The sequence below is a fragment of the Phasianus colchicus genome, chromosome 4 (genome assembly GCF_987193195.1).
Source record: "Phasianus colchicus chromosome 4, bPhaCol1.hap1.1, whole genome shotgun sequence".
Taxonomy (NCBI): domain Eukaryota; kingdom Metazoa; phylum Chordata; class Aves; order Galliformes; family Phasianidae; genus Phasianus; species Phasianus colchicus.
This window is the reverse complement of record NC_143439.1, coordinates 39708751-39728814: the sequence shown is the minus strand read 5'-3', so window position 1 is coordinate 39728814 and position 20064 is coordinate 39708751. Positions and strand designations below refer to the sequence as shown.

Genomic DNA, 20064 nt, shown 5'->3' with positions numbered 1-20064 from the left:
AGTCATAAAAAGGAGCTTGAAATACAAAAGGAGAAGAGAAATGAATAACAATGGGGATATACTCCAAAAGGAGAGCAAGCAGACTCCAAATCTTATTCAGACATACATACTCATTGCATTTCCATTTCTCACTTGCTTTGGCAGCAGTTAGAAAAGGAATAAGGAATGACTTTTGGAGTTTCTGCAGAGAATATTCTTGGCTCTGCACTAATCGGAATATACATAACAAAAATGCGGATTAATACCTTCTACTTATTGCTAACTCTGACTATTAGGAATAATTTCATTAATGAAAGGATAAAGTAGGTCCGTTAAGCTTATAAAAATTTTTTATATTATACAATAATCTAACGACTTGCTGGCACTGGTTCTGCTTTATATTAGTTTTATTTTGCAGGAAGTCCCAGATTCTGTGGTTTACAGAGTATGAAGTTGCCAGGATGACCATTTAAGGTGATTTTCTGAAACTTCCTGGAAAGGCTGTAATTTCTCCTAAATATTTAATTGCTGGTAAGCCTACAGGAGGATACTGCATATATGAAATTGAGTAATAATATGCTATAAATTATAGTAATTGGCTACATTGTCATATGTCTACTTTAAGCTTTCATTAAAGACATAAAACTACAATTAAAAAAAGCATTATGTTTTATACAATGGGGTCTGCTTTATAAGCGGCAAACCTAGCTTTAATCCAGTAATGGCATCCAGAACCTTCTTACATTTCACAGCAAGATCTTGCTCTTTCTTGGTGGTTTGGTAGTGGGTGGTACAAATCACAGAGCTTCAGCCAACATAAGACAGAGCCCATTAGGAAAATAAATATCTCTGCTAGTCACTGACAGTAAATGTAGGGCTTTAGAGGCAAAAACAAGTCTACTGACCTTTGGATGGACCACATCTGCATTATTAAAAATCTGATAATGGCACCATGGATTTCTGATAGTTGCCATTCTAAAAAATACAGGATTTCTGGAGACCAGTTTTAGATGTACTCTCTATCCTAAAGAGCATTGTAAGTAGCAACAGTGGCTCAACTACAAAATATAAACACCAAATATAGTTGCTATACAAATTAACTCAACTTCAGAAAAGAAAGAAAACTCTGTAGTTTCATCAAGTAGTTTACATTCTCCTTCCCACATTCAATTCTAATTCTTCTGTCTCCAGCTCATTCCAAGCAAGAAATACTAAATTACTTTTTTACTGCTTGCATAAATGCTTCAGCTCTCACCCTCAACCATATTTTCAGATTGAATACAGTTACAATAACTTTGCCTCAAATTAATAAGCTAACTACTGTACCTGTTTATCAGTATATAAATTTCCCTCTTAAATGCTGCATGTGAAATGAGCTAATACTAGCTGAGAAAGAAGGGGAAAACTATCTCAACATGCTGAAATGTAGCTGCACACACTCTGGTGAGGAACAAGTAACATAGTACCTAACACATCAGTAGACAGCTGTTAATGGGCTGCCAAACATTACTGTAACTAAACTAAAAATAAAATTAAAAAAAAAAAAAACCTGAAATTTGAAATACTAGTGTCTGTAACAATCTCTGTAGCAAAGCAGCACCCACGCAGTACACATTCTAAAATGTTAATTGCACGGCCTTGCACAGAAGTAATCTAAACTTCTGCTTTAAGGAGAGCACTGTCTGCAAGGATACAGCACAAAATACTGAACCCCATGCAGTTGTCAGATCTCAGGATGCCTTCCAAAAAAAAAAAAAAAAAAAAAAAATTAAAAGCCATTATGCATTTTGTTAAAAGCTGTCACCCATGTCTCTCTCAAAGGACAGAAACAACTGTCTGAATGTGTATCCTATTATCTCCTCCAAGTGTTTTTTTCTCCGAGAGCAGAGTAACTGAGTACAAACTTTGACAAGAATCTGTCTTTACTTTCGTGTTGAAAGTGTTCAGGAGGAAAATAAAATAGAAGGAAAACAAAGAGATCCACATTTTGCTTAGAACTGCAATACACAATCTACCAGAAAATGCTCTGGACCTTCAGTAACAGCACTAAAAAAATTTTAATCACTGTCACAAGACTTAGATCCAAAGATGATCTCCAAAATATCAAGAACAGCGACACTGAAGCTATCCAAGGCCAATGACAGAAAATTTGCCAATTTGAGCTGTTAAGTGATTCAGGGAACAAAAGCAGCCCCACTAACAATGTATCTATAACTAGATAGAAACTAGACTTTCTAAATTTCAAGTAACTGTCTTAAGCATCATGCCACATTTTAACAAATACCCACAAAATTGTTCATGAATCTGCTTAGCATTTTTTTCATTTCTCTTCTCCATTCCTTTCCTACCATTTCCAGGAATGTCGCTAATGAATGGCAGATTAAAAAGACAAGTTTAAGTGAATGACAGACAGCTCTCCTTCCCACAAGATAATGAAATCTGAAAGATTTACCTCCCAGGAGCTGTTGCATCAATGTGTTCAGTGAGTCTGAGAGATGTGGCACTGCCAGGGGAGGACTCTGCTATCGGCAGAAAAGTGGCTGCAGACTCTGCTCTAGCATCATTTTCACTCCATTCACAATAACAAAACATACAAAGATTTTAAATCCATACTGAAATAATGTGCTGGACAGGATACACAGTGCTTAAAAATGTTAGTGAATTATAAAAAGAAAAAAAATGCTACAGTTCATAGTGAAATAAAAATGGGAGATAAAATGAGGCACAATACTCCTAAGAGGTGTCACACTTTTAGTGAAGGGTGAGAAGCATCCTGCTGCTTATCAAATCAGAAAGCTAAGCAGTATTTTCCACTGATAAATATGGAACATCATATTATGTGATGGAAAAGTTTTTAGGAAATGCCAGAAAAGAAACAGCCAAAAGTGCTGGTGGTACTCACTCCCCGAGTTGTATTTACTATTTGATGTGACTATTCAGGATGTTAGTTTTGTGAAGATTACAGTATGCATTTCTGCCTTCCCCCCACCCCACCCCATTTTTTTTCCCAGACAAGAAAATAATCTAGAAAATACTGTAATGGTGGATCTCTACTTAAGGAAAAATACCCACCAGAAATCTTATTGTAGTATACAAAAGTAAAAGTGATTAACCTTGAGCTTAGAGCAGACTAAGATAGCCACACAAGTAGAGTTTGTTTCATTTTATTTATTTGAATCAGCATGCAGAACTAAGAATGTTAATAAAGCAGGGACCCATACTAAGTGCAGAAAATTAAAGGATAGCATAGGAGTGATCAGGGAGCAGACCTCATAGGAATTAAATATGTAGATGGAAATTCTGGTACAGGCGGTATCTCCAAAGCCTGGGTGGCAGTGGAGCTTTTACTCAGATTAGTAGAGGTATCCTGGGCTTCTGCTCTGCTATGCAGATCTGCAGGTATTCTTTACAGATATTTGTGATGAGGAGAAAAATAGAAGAATCACATGATTTATTTCATTACTGATCAACTGAGGGACAAATATTTTCCAGCAGCTATAGATTAGCTAAAATATAAATCTGGGAAAATCTAGACATGTCTTTACTCTGGAAAGTGAAGTAATTCTACATTTAAAAAAAAAAAAAAAAAAAAAAAAATCTGGATCCAGTGGCTCAAAATTATACAGTTAAAAGTGAACATCAACATACTGAGAAATAGGATACGGTAGAGTTAGAACTGAGCAGTTCTTAAAATGTGTAAATAAACTAGACTTTCCCTTTCTAAATTTCAAGTAACTGTCTTAAGAGTTGCAATCTACACATTTCACTGATGGCCCTCTGCTTCAATTTCCTGTCCTCCCATGTAACTGAAACGAAAAAAAGAATAAGAATGTATCTCTTTTATTCACTTAAATATCCCTAGAGTGGCAGTTTAGGGAGAGAGAATAATACTAAAAACCCACATGGCATTTGCCTTGGACAGTGTCCATAAAGCTGTAGTATTAAGTTGTGATATTTATCAGTAGATTACTGATGGAAGACAGGTTTCTATACCATTTTTTGTTATGTTCTCTCTTTAAGGTGATCACTTATATTTAAGCCAATTCATTTATATCAAAAACATCTTCATAATGTTTTTCTGATGCATACCAGGAAGATGTGAGCTAAGGCATGTCATCCACATCCAAATGGAAAAGCCGAGCATTATTTCGGATACAGTAACAAAGCCCAGAATCTTTGGTGTTGTGTAATGGGGATACTCGGAGAAGAGATGACAACTTCATAGTAGGAAATAAAATGTTCTACATGTTCATATTATGTTTTTGGGAACTAGTTTTGTTACTATGAATTCATAAAAATACAAAACTTTAGGTAGCCTTAATCAAACTATACTCATACTCAAAATAGATAGACTGGGATTGCCTATGTTTACTTTTAATTAAAACAGAGACTTCTATGCTTTGGATTACCTAGAGAGGCTTTTTCACTTGTGTCTAAGTAAAGTAATTCATCCTTCAAAAGAAGAAAACCTCATTAACTCTCACTCAGGAACATCTTCCAAACATAGAAATACTCAAAGGCCAAAACCATTCTAACCTTATGAAGAATACTTCAGAGAATCGAAGTGATAATCTCTCATGGTTTTCATTGTACTGATAGCCTCAGAAATTCCTGTTTTCTTTTTCATTCATAAGAAATTTTTTAAACCAAGCATAATAATTTTCACACACAGTTTTACATTCTTAATTCAATACACAGTATTCTGTTAACTGATTACATGGCAGTGTATGTGCTCTTCAGTAACATTCAGTTTTAGTAACATAGTACTTGGACAACTGAGTTATGTGGTAGAAAAAAGACAAACTGATTGGCACTTCTCATCAAAACAGCCTTCAGTGAAATTATTGAAGTACTTTTCCCATTCGCTCCTAAGGAGTTAAACCAAAAGGTGTGTAATAAGTGAGATGCCTTAGTCTGTCATTACTGGTGTAAATATAATTGTACTCAATGCTGTGCAATGTTATGCATCCATATCAGTGATTGTTAGCATTAGATAACTTGGCTGTTACCTGAGCTCTCCATTCTCTGTTTTTTTTTCCCTAAAGATAAAGTGACAAATACAGTAAGATACTATAATGTGTATCAGTATAAACCATCTGGAAAGGAAATATAGGCATAAAATATCTTCATTAAAGGTGTCAATCCCTTTCAATTTTCCAACTTGTGCAATTAAAACAAAACCAACCGAATAAAAAAAAATCCCCCAATAGCCCACCACCCATTTCTACATAAGTGCTTTCTGTGAACATCAATCTGTTTACAAGACCAATTTCATAACAACTTTTAGATAAGCTTCAGAAACTACAAGCCAATTGCAATGATTCTCATGAAACATTTATGAGCAATTGGACTTGTATACGTGCCTCACAGTTCCCATATGAGGGTTGAAACTTGTGTGATTCAAAAATGTAGCAACAGGTGATGGTGAATTTTACTTAATTGAATTCTTACTTCTGCAGTCACACAAAAGGTCAATCATTTTATCAGTTTCTGTAAATCTTGTGTCAATTTTGAAAACACAAAAAAAGTAACACATTTCAAAACATGATTATAACTCTTTTCAAGTTACTTTGATACTTTCGTAGAGTTCAGAGAGTTTCTAGGCATACTAATAGCATGGATGTGATTGTTCCTCTTGCTACAGTCTGTGAAGGTGTAATGAACTTACAACTCTTTGCATGAGCAGACTACTCAAGGAGTCCAAGAGACTCAAAAGAAAAGAGACATCACTACGTTAAAAGCAACTTTTATTAAAATACTCTTCAAGCTTCAGAAAGCATAAATTAATGAAGTGTAGCTACTATAATACATTATTTTACAGGAGAACCACAGAGCCATGAAGCTTTTATAAACACTAGAAATTCTAAGAGCTTCACTCTGAAATAAATAAATACTATTGTCTTGTCTTGCTCTTGTTAGAAGCTATGTGTTGAAGCTCTTACAGGTAAGGTACACAGCAACATTCTGTTTGTTTTCTTCTAGCTTTTCTACAATATGAACAGTTCACTATAAGCTGCAGAATCTTTATATTTAGCTTGCACTTGGATTGGCAACTGGCAATTGTTTATTATTATTACTACTTTCATTCAATTAGAAGCTGTTTGTCTTCTTGTTCTACTTTGTAAAACATTTACAACCACTCTAAATTTGACTCGCTGAAAATCTAATGAAATCCAAGACAATTATCCTGTTAAGTACCACAGTCTGACGTAAATGCATTCAGCCCTCTTCTTCCTCTTCCCCTACCCCTAAATCAAAGTAATACCATTTCATATTCTCTCGTTCGCTGTTTTCTGCTACAACCTACAGTAACTGAAACTTAGCAATGCAAATGACTCTTTTGAGGCAAAAAGAACTGCAACAGCCATCTTCTCCCCCTTACTGGGAAACCCAAGTTGTTCTGTGATAAGTACGTGTTTGGTTGTTTTTTTTTTTTTTTTTTGTTAACTAGTGACTAGCACAAAAACATTTTTATCTCAGTTTTTATACATCAGTAGGAAAGTGTTAGAAAAGTATAGAAAAGGCTAGAATTTCTCTCTTAGCAAGGCTAATGAAATACATTTTCTATTTTATTTTTGCAAAGCAGATGGAAAAGAAGAAAGGAAGTGTTTGTATTTTGCTTTTGCAACTTGGGTAAAATCACTGGACATTAAGAACACGTGCTGAGACTTCATGGTGCCAGTCACGTAATTTTGTATATTTGGGGCTAAAGACGTGGATGGGGAGCTTTTCCCTGTGGAAAGAAGTGACAGAAAAAAAATAAGAAAAAGAGAAAGAAAGAAAGAAAGATTGTCTCAAGCAGTTGCACAAGTGGGCATGCAATCTCCATGCACTACTTATATCCATATATCTCCTTCCTGTCCTTCAAACTGTTGCCTCCAGTGTTAGATAATGCCAATAGGAAGACTCCCGACTGCACAAACAGTAAGATTTAGCCACTACCTTGTCCTCATATCAAACAACACTTATCCCAAACCAAGGAGACAGCTGACCCTCATTCAGTCTAGAACAGTAATATTTTCCAGCTACATCTTGAAACCCGATACACACTTGCAAATCAAAAATGCCTGGTTAGATTTAGAAAAAGAAAACATGTTGACAAGCTGACCTTGCACAGAAAAGCAAAACAGTCCAACTTTTTGGAAAAGCTCAAACTCCTGCACAAATATTAATACTGGACTGTACAAACAGGGATTTTAAAAGATTGGTCTGCATAGAAAGATCTTGATTTTTACATGCTGAATTACAAGGCAAAAGCAGCAATATTTTAAAAACACTCAAACTTCACACAAATGCAAAAGTAACACTATCAGTTATGAAATAAGACATGCAAAGTATTAAAGTAATAATGTAAAACATTGACTCACTTAGACTTCTTTGAACCTTCATGTTCTGGTTCTTTCACTGCAAGAAAACAGAAAATTTTGACTTCCTAAGGCGCAAAACAGCACTGCCAAACACCGAGATTCTTCCCTGTGCCAAAGTATTCACCCCAACAGGAAATTACAACAAGTCATGTTTGAATTCCTCGATGCTAAATTTGCCCTATGGGAAATGAGATATGTCTATAAACTTGAAGAACCCCTTTGCCAGCACAATTACTGTAAGGTGGTTCTGCTGGTCTCTGTCACGTCTCTTGGCCTACTGTCCATGTTGGCATTGAGAAAGTACAGAGAAAGGGAGTTGAGAAGAGTGGAATTTTGGAGGCAATTCTTTTGAACAAACATCCAGAGGGTTTGAACGGGGTGATAATTCAAGCATCTGTTTGTAAGGCTATGACTCATCAAGGTGCTAAAGGGCTGCAGGCAGAATAACATAAAAGCTCAGCCTGGTTTTAAGTTTGGCGAATATAGTTGCAATCACACTTTTGTAATATTTAGTAACGTTATTATTTATCAATACTAGATCAGAACATAGATGTATTATTTAATGTTAAGTTCTCAATCTGACAGGGAGAGAATTCAAAGAAAGATAATGATGCAATACTAGACTAGTACAACACAGGATTACCAAACAAACTATTAACTGTCTGAATTCAGAATGGTGTGTCACACAAAGACACTAATCCTCATTCAGTGAGATATTATCATTGGTCTTTAGAGTAATTCTGCCAGAGAATTGATAGCTGATTTAATCAAATCTGCCCCCAGGGATGGAGTCCACTTTACTCACTGCCTTTATTTTATTATTATTAAAATATTCACTTGTCATAGCACTAGATGTAAAAAGCAGAAAAAAAATGAAATTATCAACCTTTCCATTAGCTGTCTGTCTGAACATGACAGACATCAAACATTCTGACACAATTTCTGATATATTTTATATAGTTTTATAGGTATCAGCCAATAAACCACAACTAAGAGCATGAAGAGAAATTCAAGATCCACCATAAAATTGTATGACTGGGAAAGATCTCTGCATTTTTAGTTTCAAACTATGTCTAAATATAGACATACTATATCCTAAGTAGAGGATGAAAACATGCCCCAGGAATAAACTGAGGAGCTATGGAATCGTGCTTCTGAGTAGTTAAATCATGACAGATTGCATACCTTCATATAATCGTCAAAGATTTTCTACCTGAAAAAAGCTTTAGTTTTTCTTTGCACTTTCTGAAGTACTGCATTTGAACAGAAGCAGTGCCATTTTGGTCATGCAGAAGGGGAAAGAAATGGCAAATACATATTTGCCAACTATTTTAGGAGTAGAAATGGTAACTTTAATATCTATCTAGAATGTACTGATACTCAAATCAATAAGAAATAATGTCTACTAATGCATATATTTTAAGTTACCTAGGAATTCGAACAATTCTATAAAGACAACTTCCTACTATAGTCTTCTGAAACTGTCTTCTGCCTTCTTGATTTATTGTCCAAGAGGGGAAAACTAGTAAGTTTGACTGAATCACCTTATTATTTCCCCCACCAGCTTTAAAAAACACCTATCACAGCCTTTAATTTTATTTCCTTATGAAGCTACTCACTATGATCAGTGCCGGTGATCTGGGCAAGGATGCGAAAAGAGCGTGACTGGGTGGTGCCTGTCCGGGGATGCCAGTCTTCAGTGTCTTCAATCAGCCGCTTCTTGCTGGCATCGCTGTGAGTAGGGGTGTGGTAGAACTCCGTATAGGTATCCACAATGTGTTTCCGTGGCGGGCTGTGTCGAAGAGAGAAGAGAACAGTGAGCTAAAAGCTTCTTCTTTAATCATCTAGGTTGGGGTAACTACAGAAACATGAGCAGAACTGTGGCTTTTCACAGCATTTAAAGACAACTTTGAATAAAGCAGTGAGCTCTACAAACACATCTGAACACATACGCAGTTCTCTGAACAAAAATACAATTTGATAATTATTCTAATCCAAATAAAATATTTTCTTTTGTATCATTACTGGAACATTTGAAACTGTAAAAGGCAGTATTATCAAGACATACATATTTAAACATTTACCGTTTGGGTGGGATTTTCCTTGGAGATGACAGAATAACAGCAAGAAAAAGTATTCCCAGTGTAAACAGGAAACAGAGAAAAAAGAAAAGAAGAAATAAAGTAAGAAGTATGAAACAAAAAAAAATGCAGCTAATTATTCTACTGAATTAGTTTGGGGGGAAAGTGTATTGAAAGAGTATTGAAATAATAGGTGAATATGCTTGTTTTAATAAAGTCCAGTAGTCTATTCACTTATGATCAAGTGTCCTGGACTAAAAGTCCTGGACAAACTCTTCCTTTCATTCACAGGAGGCAAAAAACTAACTGTGCACAAGGCCACCCAGCACACACCAAGTCTTTTGCAATTGGTATGACCTGGGTCATAGCTGGATGAAAGTATAGGTAAACATGCCCTAAAGCACAATGGGAAGCTACAGAGTCTTGATACCCTCTCCAAAAGTAAAAGAACATAGGGTAATGATTTTTATCTGAAATGTTTCTCCTCAGTAACTTCTGTGCTATTATATGACCAACCCCTGAACTGTGGACTTAAGTGAATACAGGATTCTGAAGCCTTACATTAAGTAATTGATCTAAAGAAAATATAACGACACTGATTAGTTTAAGAGCAGGTAACAGAAGATTCCTACTACATATGTTATTCCTAAATTCTCTATTAGTTATCTCAAAGCATTAATCTCTCAGAACCTATACCTGTACTTCTTCTTTTTTTTTTTTTTTTACAAAATTTATAAGAGATGACCTGTGCAAAACTAGCTCCTAAGAAATCATAATTCTATTAAAAATAATAATAATAAAATAAAAACAACCTAACGCTTTAAAAGTTACTTCTAATTTTTTTTTTTTTTTTTTTTTTGCTACTACTTACTGCATTGTTAATGTCCGAAGTGCTTTTGGTAAAGATTAAAAATGTGAATGAGAATTTTGTACATTATTAATTGCCATCAGGAAAGAATTAGATCCATTCAGTGGAATGCATTAACAGATACTTAAGCTTAAAAGAATAGACAACATTCGAATGATAGGAAACCTATCATTCAAAATTACAGCAAAAAATTGAATTTAAGGACACACAGCATTAGTGAAGGAAATGTACCTCGCCAGGTTACTACAGAGGAAGGGGTATAGGAGCAAGGACAGTGGCATTTCCAGGATGGAGTAAAATAAATCCAAAGAAAGTGAAGTAAAGCGATAAAACAGTTAATGGTGAGAATCAAGTCTGAAAACTAAAGCAGTAATTAAGGGTATAGTGTTACATAGAAATGTAATTATTTACATGCTGTAATAGCATTAGAATAATATTATTGACTGCATTCTAGCAACTATCACGGTGAATTAAGTCTTTCACATTTGATGATAATGGTATAATAATTAAAATATCCTGCTGGTTTCTCTGCTTTTACTTTCTTTCTTATGGCTCAATGGTCTACTAGTAATGAGCCGCTGAGGCACGAGGTGGTGCCAGAGGCAAAGGAATATTCTATGAGACAGACTGAGCCTTGACTCATTCTTGAGGCAAGAGCAGAAGACAAGCCAATAAAATCACAATAAGTCATAATTATCATCCCATGTCATTCTTAATTTTGTGGTATGAATTCAACATCTGGCCTTTCATTCCATACTCCTCAGATCATTTTCCCTTTTATACTGTATTTCATCATTCACCAGTTGTATTACTGACACCAATTAGCTATAGGTGTATCAAGAATCTATCAGTACACAAATACTGCACAAATGTTTTGAGGAATAATTTTTAAAAATACTGCAGTTTAACACAGTGAAAAGCAAGATCACATCATGTCCAATGCAGACAAATCATTTATTACACTAAGTAGTTATAAGGAAGCTGAAGCTGTTTTGCCAAAATTTTAAATATAAAACTCTGTAAGAGTTTTATATAATATTGTTTTGTTTGCAAAACCAAAATACATGCTGGTTATTCCAACAAAAAAAAAAAAACGACCATAATTCAACTCCAGTGCTGTTGATACTAACTTTGTCATTGTTGTTATCTGCAAGGGAAAAAAGGTATTTGACTTGTTAATACATTCTCTGCTTCTTGAAATATTACAGGATCTTCCAAATCCAAGTTCTGGTAGTCACATAAAGAGTCAAAACTTAAACCATCAAGAGAACCTATAAAGGAAAACTTTAGCCCACCTGAACTTAAATTGAGTGAAGTCTATGAACATCTTACCTTTTTTAAAGCAGCAGGCACATTTTCATGTGAGAGTTGGCAAGAAAGTCACAACAAAATTTAATTGCATGTAGCCTAGTAAGGACAAATTGCTCTCCATTTATTCCAGGAGTAAACAAGGAAAAACAAAACTTCCTGGCCCATCCTGAAGTGAAGGCAAATAGTTTATATACCAAACATTATTTGAGGGAAGTGAGGAGGAAGGAAGGAAAAAAACAACTTCTGAGTATTAAGCTACGTCTGAAGAATTCTATTTGCTCAGCAGTGCTGTCTATGAACAAGATGCAAGTATACAAGAAGTAAAATGGAATTTATTTCAGATTGATCAGTAATTTAAAGCCTTCACTGTTACATCATAAGTGTCAAATTCCACTGTTAAATGGGGTTGTGGCTTTACTTAGCAAACTTACATTTCTACAGCGATGGTTAACTAAGTAAAACAAAGTCAGTCAGGTAGCTGCAGATGAACATAATCACTTTAATGTTTCTTTACTTGTTTCCTACTTCAGGATTGCAAGACTAGTATTTAATTCTTACTTAAACTGAGTTACAGACTTAAAACACTGTCATTGGGAAGATATAATACAGTTTAGCTCATTCTTTTTTTGTTTGTTCCTTTTCCGCTGCAAATGTTTTCAAGATTACCCAAACTAGATAAGCAAGGCTGGCAGCAAGACAGGAATTTCCCAACCTACCAGTCGTGAAACTCCTCAGTATTATTCACTCATCTCTAAACATAAGGCAAGAAAGGTATCAGCGTGCATTCAGTCACTCTATCTGGATTGTTAAGTGCTTACACCTCCAGCACTTCCTTCCAGAAAACTTAATTTTGTTGCTACTGTTCAGCTTTTTTAGTACCAATTAGTACTTCTGAATGCTCCTTACACACCAGTCGGTAAAGATACATTCCTGGGAAGACAAAGACAGTCTGGCAATGTGTATTCAAGAAGCAAGTCCTTGGGATCTCCTGCTCTCATCCCATCACTAAGCACTATGGATTCCTTCCATCATCTGTTAAAGATTGGCCTTGAAGGCACCATGACAACAGAGTAATATAAAATCCATATGGGCAGCATTATATAAATATGCATATGGAAAATATTTGTACTGCAATTTTAGGGGAATAGATGCCTAAATTTTTCTTTCCAGGAGATGATTACTTGAAACTGTGATCTTTTATTTTAGCTGATATGGATGGCTACTTTTCTGTAGATTTCCTCGTATCAGGCCAAGAGGAGATTGGATGAGATGAGCACCAGGCCTCACCCCCTTCCCTTTGAGGAATGGGAAATGCTAATAATAAATTTTAGGTTTCAAGTTCTTGAAATTGAAGATTAGTCAAGAAAAGTCAAAAAGCAAGACGACAGTCATAACAATCAATGTTAAAGGTCAACAATCCTTCTTGCCAGGTGGCTCTGCACCTCCAAGTGCCTGCTGCTTTCAACCTCTGCATTGGGACCCAACGTAAACAATGAGACACAGGTGTCCAAATGAATGCTGGGCTTGTTGCACAGTCTGAAAACACATCATGATACAACAAATTTCGGTGTGGTCTGCTGCAATTTAGGTGTGCCACTACAAACTGACATATTTTCAGAATTAAATTCTCATAGACTCAGCCCTTCAAAGCACCCTTTTCTGAAGGCACACTAATTCCTCAGAAATTTGCTTCTGGTAATTGGACAGCACACCTGAGATGTGTTTTACTTGGCACTTGAACAAGCCCAGCTTTTTTCCTGCGAGGAAGAGACCCTCACAGCAAAAAAAAATCCCACCTACCCATTTTGCTGTTTATTGTCACCCTGGTTCTCTCTGAATCCTCGTCGCAGCCCCTCCGCTAGCTCCTGGGTGCCGTCGCCGACATGGCCGCCCGGAGCGGCATTGTGTGTGGCAGGCTGCCGTGGGACATTAACGGCAGGTTTAGCAGTGCTCGGCGTGGGCGGACGCCCATCAGCATTAGGCTTGGCGTTAACATGCAGTCCTGGTGCAGCAAATGGGGCCGGGGTGGGGAGCATGGGTGCTGCCTGGGCTGGGGTGAAGGCAGAGGACGGTGATGGGATGGAGGTGACTTTTGAGGAGGCCACAGCTCCGAATGGCCTCGGGGTCTTATTGTAAGCCACACTGGCCATGGCAGTGACTTTGGATGCAGCAGCAGAGGCAACAGGCACAGGCTTAACTACTTCTTTAGGTTCTCCCTATGCAAGATAAAAAAAAAAAAAAAAAAAAGAAACACACAAAACCACACCAACCACATGCACATTCCTCAGCAGGTATTTTCAGTGCTGCTGAGGGAGATAACCTGCCTAGCATGAAGCAAAGAAGAGGTATGAGCATCATAGAAGCAAGTGAGAGTGCAGTAAAGAAATCTATGGAAAAAGTGAGCCATGCATTTAAGAAAGGGAATGATCTGTGTGTGCATGGTCAAAAATCAAAGACCACAATGCTAACTTTTCTCACTGCATCCAAAACAGACACTACACAAATCAAATTCAAGACAAACTTAAGCACTGCTCCACTGCAAAACCCAATGGATAATTCATGTGGAAAATATTAGTGTTTTTAGAAATCCACATTCCACTTCCAAATCCAGTTTGAGAAACGCACATTCCTCATAAGCTAGGATCATGTGAGTGCATATGAACACACGGTATACATTGATCTGTTGATAGAGGCCTGAAGAGAGGAACCAGGGCCCTGGAGCTCATTTGTCAGAGGCCAGTGCTTCGGAACCAAGTTGGTTTTTCTAGTTGCACTCCACTGACTACAAGGACAACAGTTTCTCCAGCCAAACTTCAGACCCACTCCTGTCCTTACTTGAGACTCCAGGACCAGGAGCCACTTGAGTGGTTGGGTCACAAATACATAACCCAAGATCAACACAGATTATAGCTTCCAGATGGGAAAAATATAAGACTGATACCACCTGATATACTACAGCCATTTGGGAAAAGAAAAATGTGGTTATCCCAGGGTCAGGGATGCAAGAGAGCAACAGTTTGTTCTTTTTTTCCCTCTTTCTATTAAGTCATTGCCTTTAGAGCAATTGCAGATGAAAATGGAAAAGAGTTTCTCCCTTCAGGATATAGACAAAAATTCAGCATTATCTTTCAAAAAAGTTCTAAAAGCTGGAAGATAATATTTATTTACTTTTTTTTAATTTTTTAAAAATAGATGCTCATTTGCCAGGTTTCTCAATTCTTTTTGGAGAGAAAAAAGATGTGGAAATACAGCATGCTATACTATTTAACAGATGGGTAACAGTTAGTGTTACATGCTACATGTCTTGGTTGAGGTGATGAACATACCTTTGGTACTTGAATAAGATCAGGTTTTGTTGCAGGAGCCACTCTGGAAGAGAAAAAAACATACACACAATTACAAAAACAAAGGCTTCAATGTTTAAGTATTTCCCTTTCCCAACTCACCACAATCTATCCACAGACTTATAAATTGTACCATTTTGTTTCCTTTAAGGGAAACAAGAAGTATTCAAGTTATATATCTGGTAAATAGAGGGCAGAAGGAAAAACAAACTGGATGAACTAATCCAGATGCAAAATTAGGAACTCTGGTGTGCATCACTAAGTACTATTTCACTTAGAAATTCATAACATCATATCGCCAGAAAGGAGACATCAGTTGAAATTTGCTTGTTGTTTTCCTTCCTTTCATTAGAAGATATATTGTGTAACTCAAAAGTTCTGGTCAGATAAGTTGCATTCTCAAGTACATAACCCTTATCTAGGCTTAAAACGGAAAGCTTCCTTTTAAAACAACAACAATCCTTCTGAATGACTTAAATTAAAAAATACAGGGTGCCACTTTTGGCACAGTATTTGGTCTTCATAGATGAGGTTAATATCACTTGAATTCCACAGCAGATAGCAAAAAAAAAAAAAAAAAAAAAAAAGCCTTCCAAACAATGAATGCATTGAAACTACCACTGGGTGGTAGGAAGCAAAGGAAATATTGTAACAGAAAGGATGAAGATAAAGAAATGACAAGTTCTGAACTGGTAACATAGGACAGTAAGAGAATCTCATTTGATTTATTTTTTTTTAGATTTGCAAGTACATGTGTGCAAAAGTACACTAACACTCTACAATTTCACAGAAGCAATCAAATCAAGAAAAAGTTCAACCCACTGACATTTTGTCTGACAACATCACTACTGATATACTTCAGCTTTCTGTTGATGTTTTGGTAGAAAAACGGCTTCCTGACACATTTCAAAACATTTCCAGCCATATTTGGTAGCTGCTCAGAAAAGCTGAATCCTTGAACGACTGAACAAGAGTTATCATATCCTGCCTAAAAATCCCACAACTTTGACTTTCTAAGAACCATCTAAGCATGTGTTTGCAGAACTGAAGCTGGATTAATATTTCTGAAAGATACTTTGTTGCTGAGGCAAAAAAAAGATTTGTTTATTTTGAGATCAGCAGAGAATACATTTTCATTAAACACCCCTATAGTATAAGGCAGATTTGAAGCAGGCCCACCCAGTCTGCTTAACTGAAGTCTTCTTAAGTCTTAATAAATGTCTTTTTTCTTTTTTAATAATTGTTTAAAATGTTTACTCCTCCCCTCTAAGCCATTTAGTCCTCAGAGCTCATTCAGTTTCAAAACAGCCTTTCGGCCATTCAGGTTCAGGAACTCACTTATTAAAAAAGGGAGATGCATATAATTCACATGCTACACTGGTAAACAAACTGAAAAAGCAATAAAACAATAACAAGCAGGGGAAAAAAAAGCGCAAATACAGAGTGCAAGAAGATCATCATCTGCACTTTGCCTTTATCATTTGTGCATCACAGCTGACATGCACCATGTCCACATCAACAATAATTCTCAGAGAGAGGGCTTTCCCCACTCTGAAGAAGAGGTCTGTTCTCCTGTTTCCCACAGAGTTTCCAGCCTATGAGAATTCTGGCCTCCAGCTCTCCAAAGCACCGAGATGCATCATTAATCACTCCTAATTGCAGAGTTGTCAATTTGCAGCAACAAAAGCAACATAAATGTAACAACACATATGGAAGCCTTTTCTTTTTAAAGACTAGAGTTAGAAGGAAATATGCATCTTGTTCTATGTTTTAGGTATGCATTTGTTAATAAACTTGGAACTTTTAAAATATGGATTAACCTAATCTAACAGTTAGGAGTAGAAAGATATTCACTACTCAGATCAACTCCTTATTTCAGACTTGAGAAGAAATGTTTCTCCTTGCTAATGCTTGATCCTGCAGTTCCAATCTGTAAGAGAAATGCATCTTTTTCTTGACTGTTTTAAAAATAATTAAATTCCAGTTTGCAGCATGAGTTTGCTCTGAATTCATCATAGCACTTAGCAAAATTTCAATCCCTGCTTCTACTCCTCAAAATTCATCCACCAAGGAGAAAAAAAATGCATTAAAAAAAAAAAGTCTTGATAACTACACTGTTCCCAGTGTTCTTTTATTACTGGAATCAGACAGCAGACAGCACAACACTACTTTAATTCCCCTAAACATACTTGAAACAAGGACATAAGTCTGTGTCCCAGACATACTTCAAACAGTTTAACTTGGCCATGTCAGATTCAGACCATAGTCAGACTAAAATCTTTGATTTATCCAGTACCGCATAAAGAAAATGCTCATCCAGCAAACTGAGCCACCAGGATCTGAATGTGAAAAATGTACAGTGGTTAGACAAGACAGTACAAGAGGAAATGCACAGTTCAAACTGAAGAGCTAAACGTGTTCAACACATTTAAGAAACTACCTGCTTCAGGGCTTACATCTCGATTGCTGTCATTGGAAATAAAGATAGATATTAAGAAATCTGCAAAGTAAGATGAAACACTTAACTGCATATTCTTGATCATTTTCTTAGCTGTTAACACCTAGCTTTCCACCTAGCAATTTAAGATTTCATACTATTTTGATTAAGCAGAGTGTATTAATACCTGACGATGTGGGCTTCCAGAATAAGATGACATTCTTGTCTTGTTAATACTCATTAGGAAAGTAGAACAGCAGGGTATTTTCTGAATGACTTAAAGATGGCAATTCAGCGTATTAGTTTATGTAAAATTCTGGTTATGTACAAACAAAACAGACACAAAAGCTCAGTAATAAATGCTTATTATAAACAGCGCACACAAAAGATCTTTGCTAATGGTTGCTGGATTGAATTCCAGGCGGCATAGTTAAGCTTCACACAAATTATTTTAGACAATGGAAATACAGGCAACATTCATCAGTTAGTGACAGCTGGGATACTGAAAACGAAAGTGCACAACATTTTTGCACTTCTCCATCAAAGTTGTTTGTTCTTTCAATAAAAGGGCTATACTTAGTCTGCATAAACAGTTCATTTCAACCAGAAAAACATGTTCAAATTTACTTTCCCAACATCCTACAAACTGCTTCTCTCCAGTGAATACTTTTGTGACGTTTAATGTAATTCCAACATTCAACTTCTAGCACAGCCTTATTAGGAAAATGAATTAGTTTGCTCATCACTGTAAATAGTTTGCCCAGCAAAAAACATTCATTCTTTAAATTCTCCTTTTATTAATTCACTCTTCCAAGTATTTCACCCATTGAGAAGACATAATACAACCAAATCCTTTCAAAATTACTAATACCTGGAAACCCCCAAGTAAAGCTATGAGCTGTACAACTTGGTATAACATCTCTAAAAATCAAAAAGTCAGTCAACAACATAAACACTGTAAACTCACTGATGAGTGTTAAGGCATTACATTTAAGACAAAACTAAATTCCTCAGAGGCCCCAACACCTAGCTGTTAAATCTGGTAAACCAAAAGATGCATTTCAGAGTATTTCTCCTCAATTCCCTTAAGGTCCCATCACTCCTTTAAGGTAAACCTTAAGGCTTCAAGGAGGTAACTGCAAACAACACCTACATTTATACAGGTATTGTGTTTTTGGCTTTTTTTTTTTTTTTGTCTCTGAAATCTAAAAGATTGCTTATGAATTCTAGTCTCAGATACAACAATGAGATGTTGCAAAATTTTAATTAGTAAAATAAAGTCAAGGCTAGAAGACTTTCTGCAAAATTGGATTTGTTGGTCTGAAGTGAAAAATTTTAATAGGAGGAAGGAAGATAGAATTTTTTCCCCTCTCATTTTGAAAAGGAGCCCCTTTTCCTTAGCTGTACAATCAGGACATAGTTTCTGGCAGCAGATACAACATCCCTGAAAAGTCTCAGGGTCTTCTTGCTGAAAACCTCAGCTTTTAATGGTTTTGTCATTGTAGTCTGCAGTTCTGCTTTATTGATGTTTTTGACTCATATATTTCTAGATAGCAGTTGACAGGGCAGGATTTACTTTTCATAAATTAGCTGGTCTGCATGAAAACAAGAAAATGACAAGCAGAAAATACTTAGCATTGTAAATAATAAATTATGACTTCTACTAGGGGTTATCTGAATAAAAACAAATGCAGATATAATTTAAAGAAAAGAAAGAATAATCCAAATATATTTTTTCCTTAGTGCAAAGCCCTTTCCCTATTGCAGACAATTCAATTTTTATCACCTCTGCATTACAAGAACAGAAAAGCATTCTGAAGTTTGCTTCTTCTTGCAGTGTATACAGAATATATCAGAAATGGTTGCCTTATGTAAATAACTTGAGTCATCTACCAGGAAGTAAAATGACATGCAACTGCACTTCCCACAACTTGTAGGATTGCACACACTGTGCCAGGTGGCACAAGTTGGCATGCTGGCACTTCAGAGACATTGCTGGGAGAAATATTCGCAGCCCAGCAACAGCAACCCTGTGCACATCCCCATACATGAGGAAGAAGAGGCAGAAAAATTATCATCAAGCAGAGCTAGATGAGAACTGCAAAGTACTACAGTCACTGTAAAAAGGAGATGACATTTTTTACTCCTCTTTAAGAAACACTGCAATGTTTTCAAACCTGTACTTTGGCCGTCATGCCTGATAGTTCACCAACCAGCTGCTGTAATGGTTGTATCACTTTCTCTCTCCCCTAAGCCATTCTTTTTGTTCTAGTTTAGTATGTTAATTTTCATTTAGCTGAACAGGTCAAATTATAACAAATATGAAAGGATGAAGATTGGATGCCCATCTGCTTTTTACAGAAATAGTGGCAATTCAGACACAATATATAGTAAGTCTTAGTGTTAATGTCGCATTCTTACATACGAGCTAATTATTACATTAAAAATGCATATTTTTTCTCTTGCCCAATAAAATCAGTCTGTAAATCTTGCTTCCAAGATCTTTCAAACTTAAATGTTAAAACACAAACTCCAGTGTGTTTCTAATGAAAAGAGTTTCTGTGGGTACTCAGTTTGCATCTGAAATGCCAGGAAAGGAGCTGTTCAGCCAGATGGGTGATTTTATTTATTTATTTATGAACAGCTAGCATCTTTAAACCCAACTTTGAAAGAGTTG

The 20064-nt window shown here is 36.1% G+C and overlaps 1 protein-coding gene across 20 annotated transcripts in view; it reads right to left on the bottom strand.

The window, feature by feature from the left end:
- PDLIM5 (PDZ and LIM domain 5) overlaps positions 1 to 20064 on the bottom strand; it is a 114480-nt gene that overhangs the window by 38453 nt on the left and 55963 nt on the right. For 9 of the 20 annotated variants that reach the window (XM_090139272.1, XM_090139279.1, XM_090139275.1 and 6 more), the window contains 8 exons: positions 14933 to 14975; positions 13407 to 13822; positions 9431 to 9448; positions 8966 to 9138; positions 7347 to 7383; positions 4989 to 5018; positions 3249 to 3383; positions 2432 to 2548 (listed from right to left, as the gene is read on the bottom strand). In XM_090139272.1, coding sequence (XP_089995398.1) covers positions 2432 to 2548; positions 3249 to 3383; positions 4989 to 5018; positions 7347 to 7383; positions 8966 to 9138; positions 9431 to 9448; positions 13407 to 13822; positions 14933 to 14975 — 969 coding nt within the window. Of the gene's footprint in view, positions 1 to 2431; positions 2549 to 3248; positions 3384 to 4988; positions 5019 to 6400; positions 6713 to 7346; positions 7384 to 8965; positions 9139 to 9430; positions 9449 to 11425; positions 11443 to 13406; positions 13823 to 14932; positions 14976 to 20064 lie in introns of those variants that run through there. The other 11 variants (XM_090139283.1, XM_090139285.1, XM_090139278.1 and 8 more) reach the window with 11 other exon arrangements.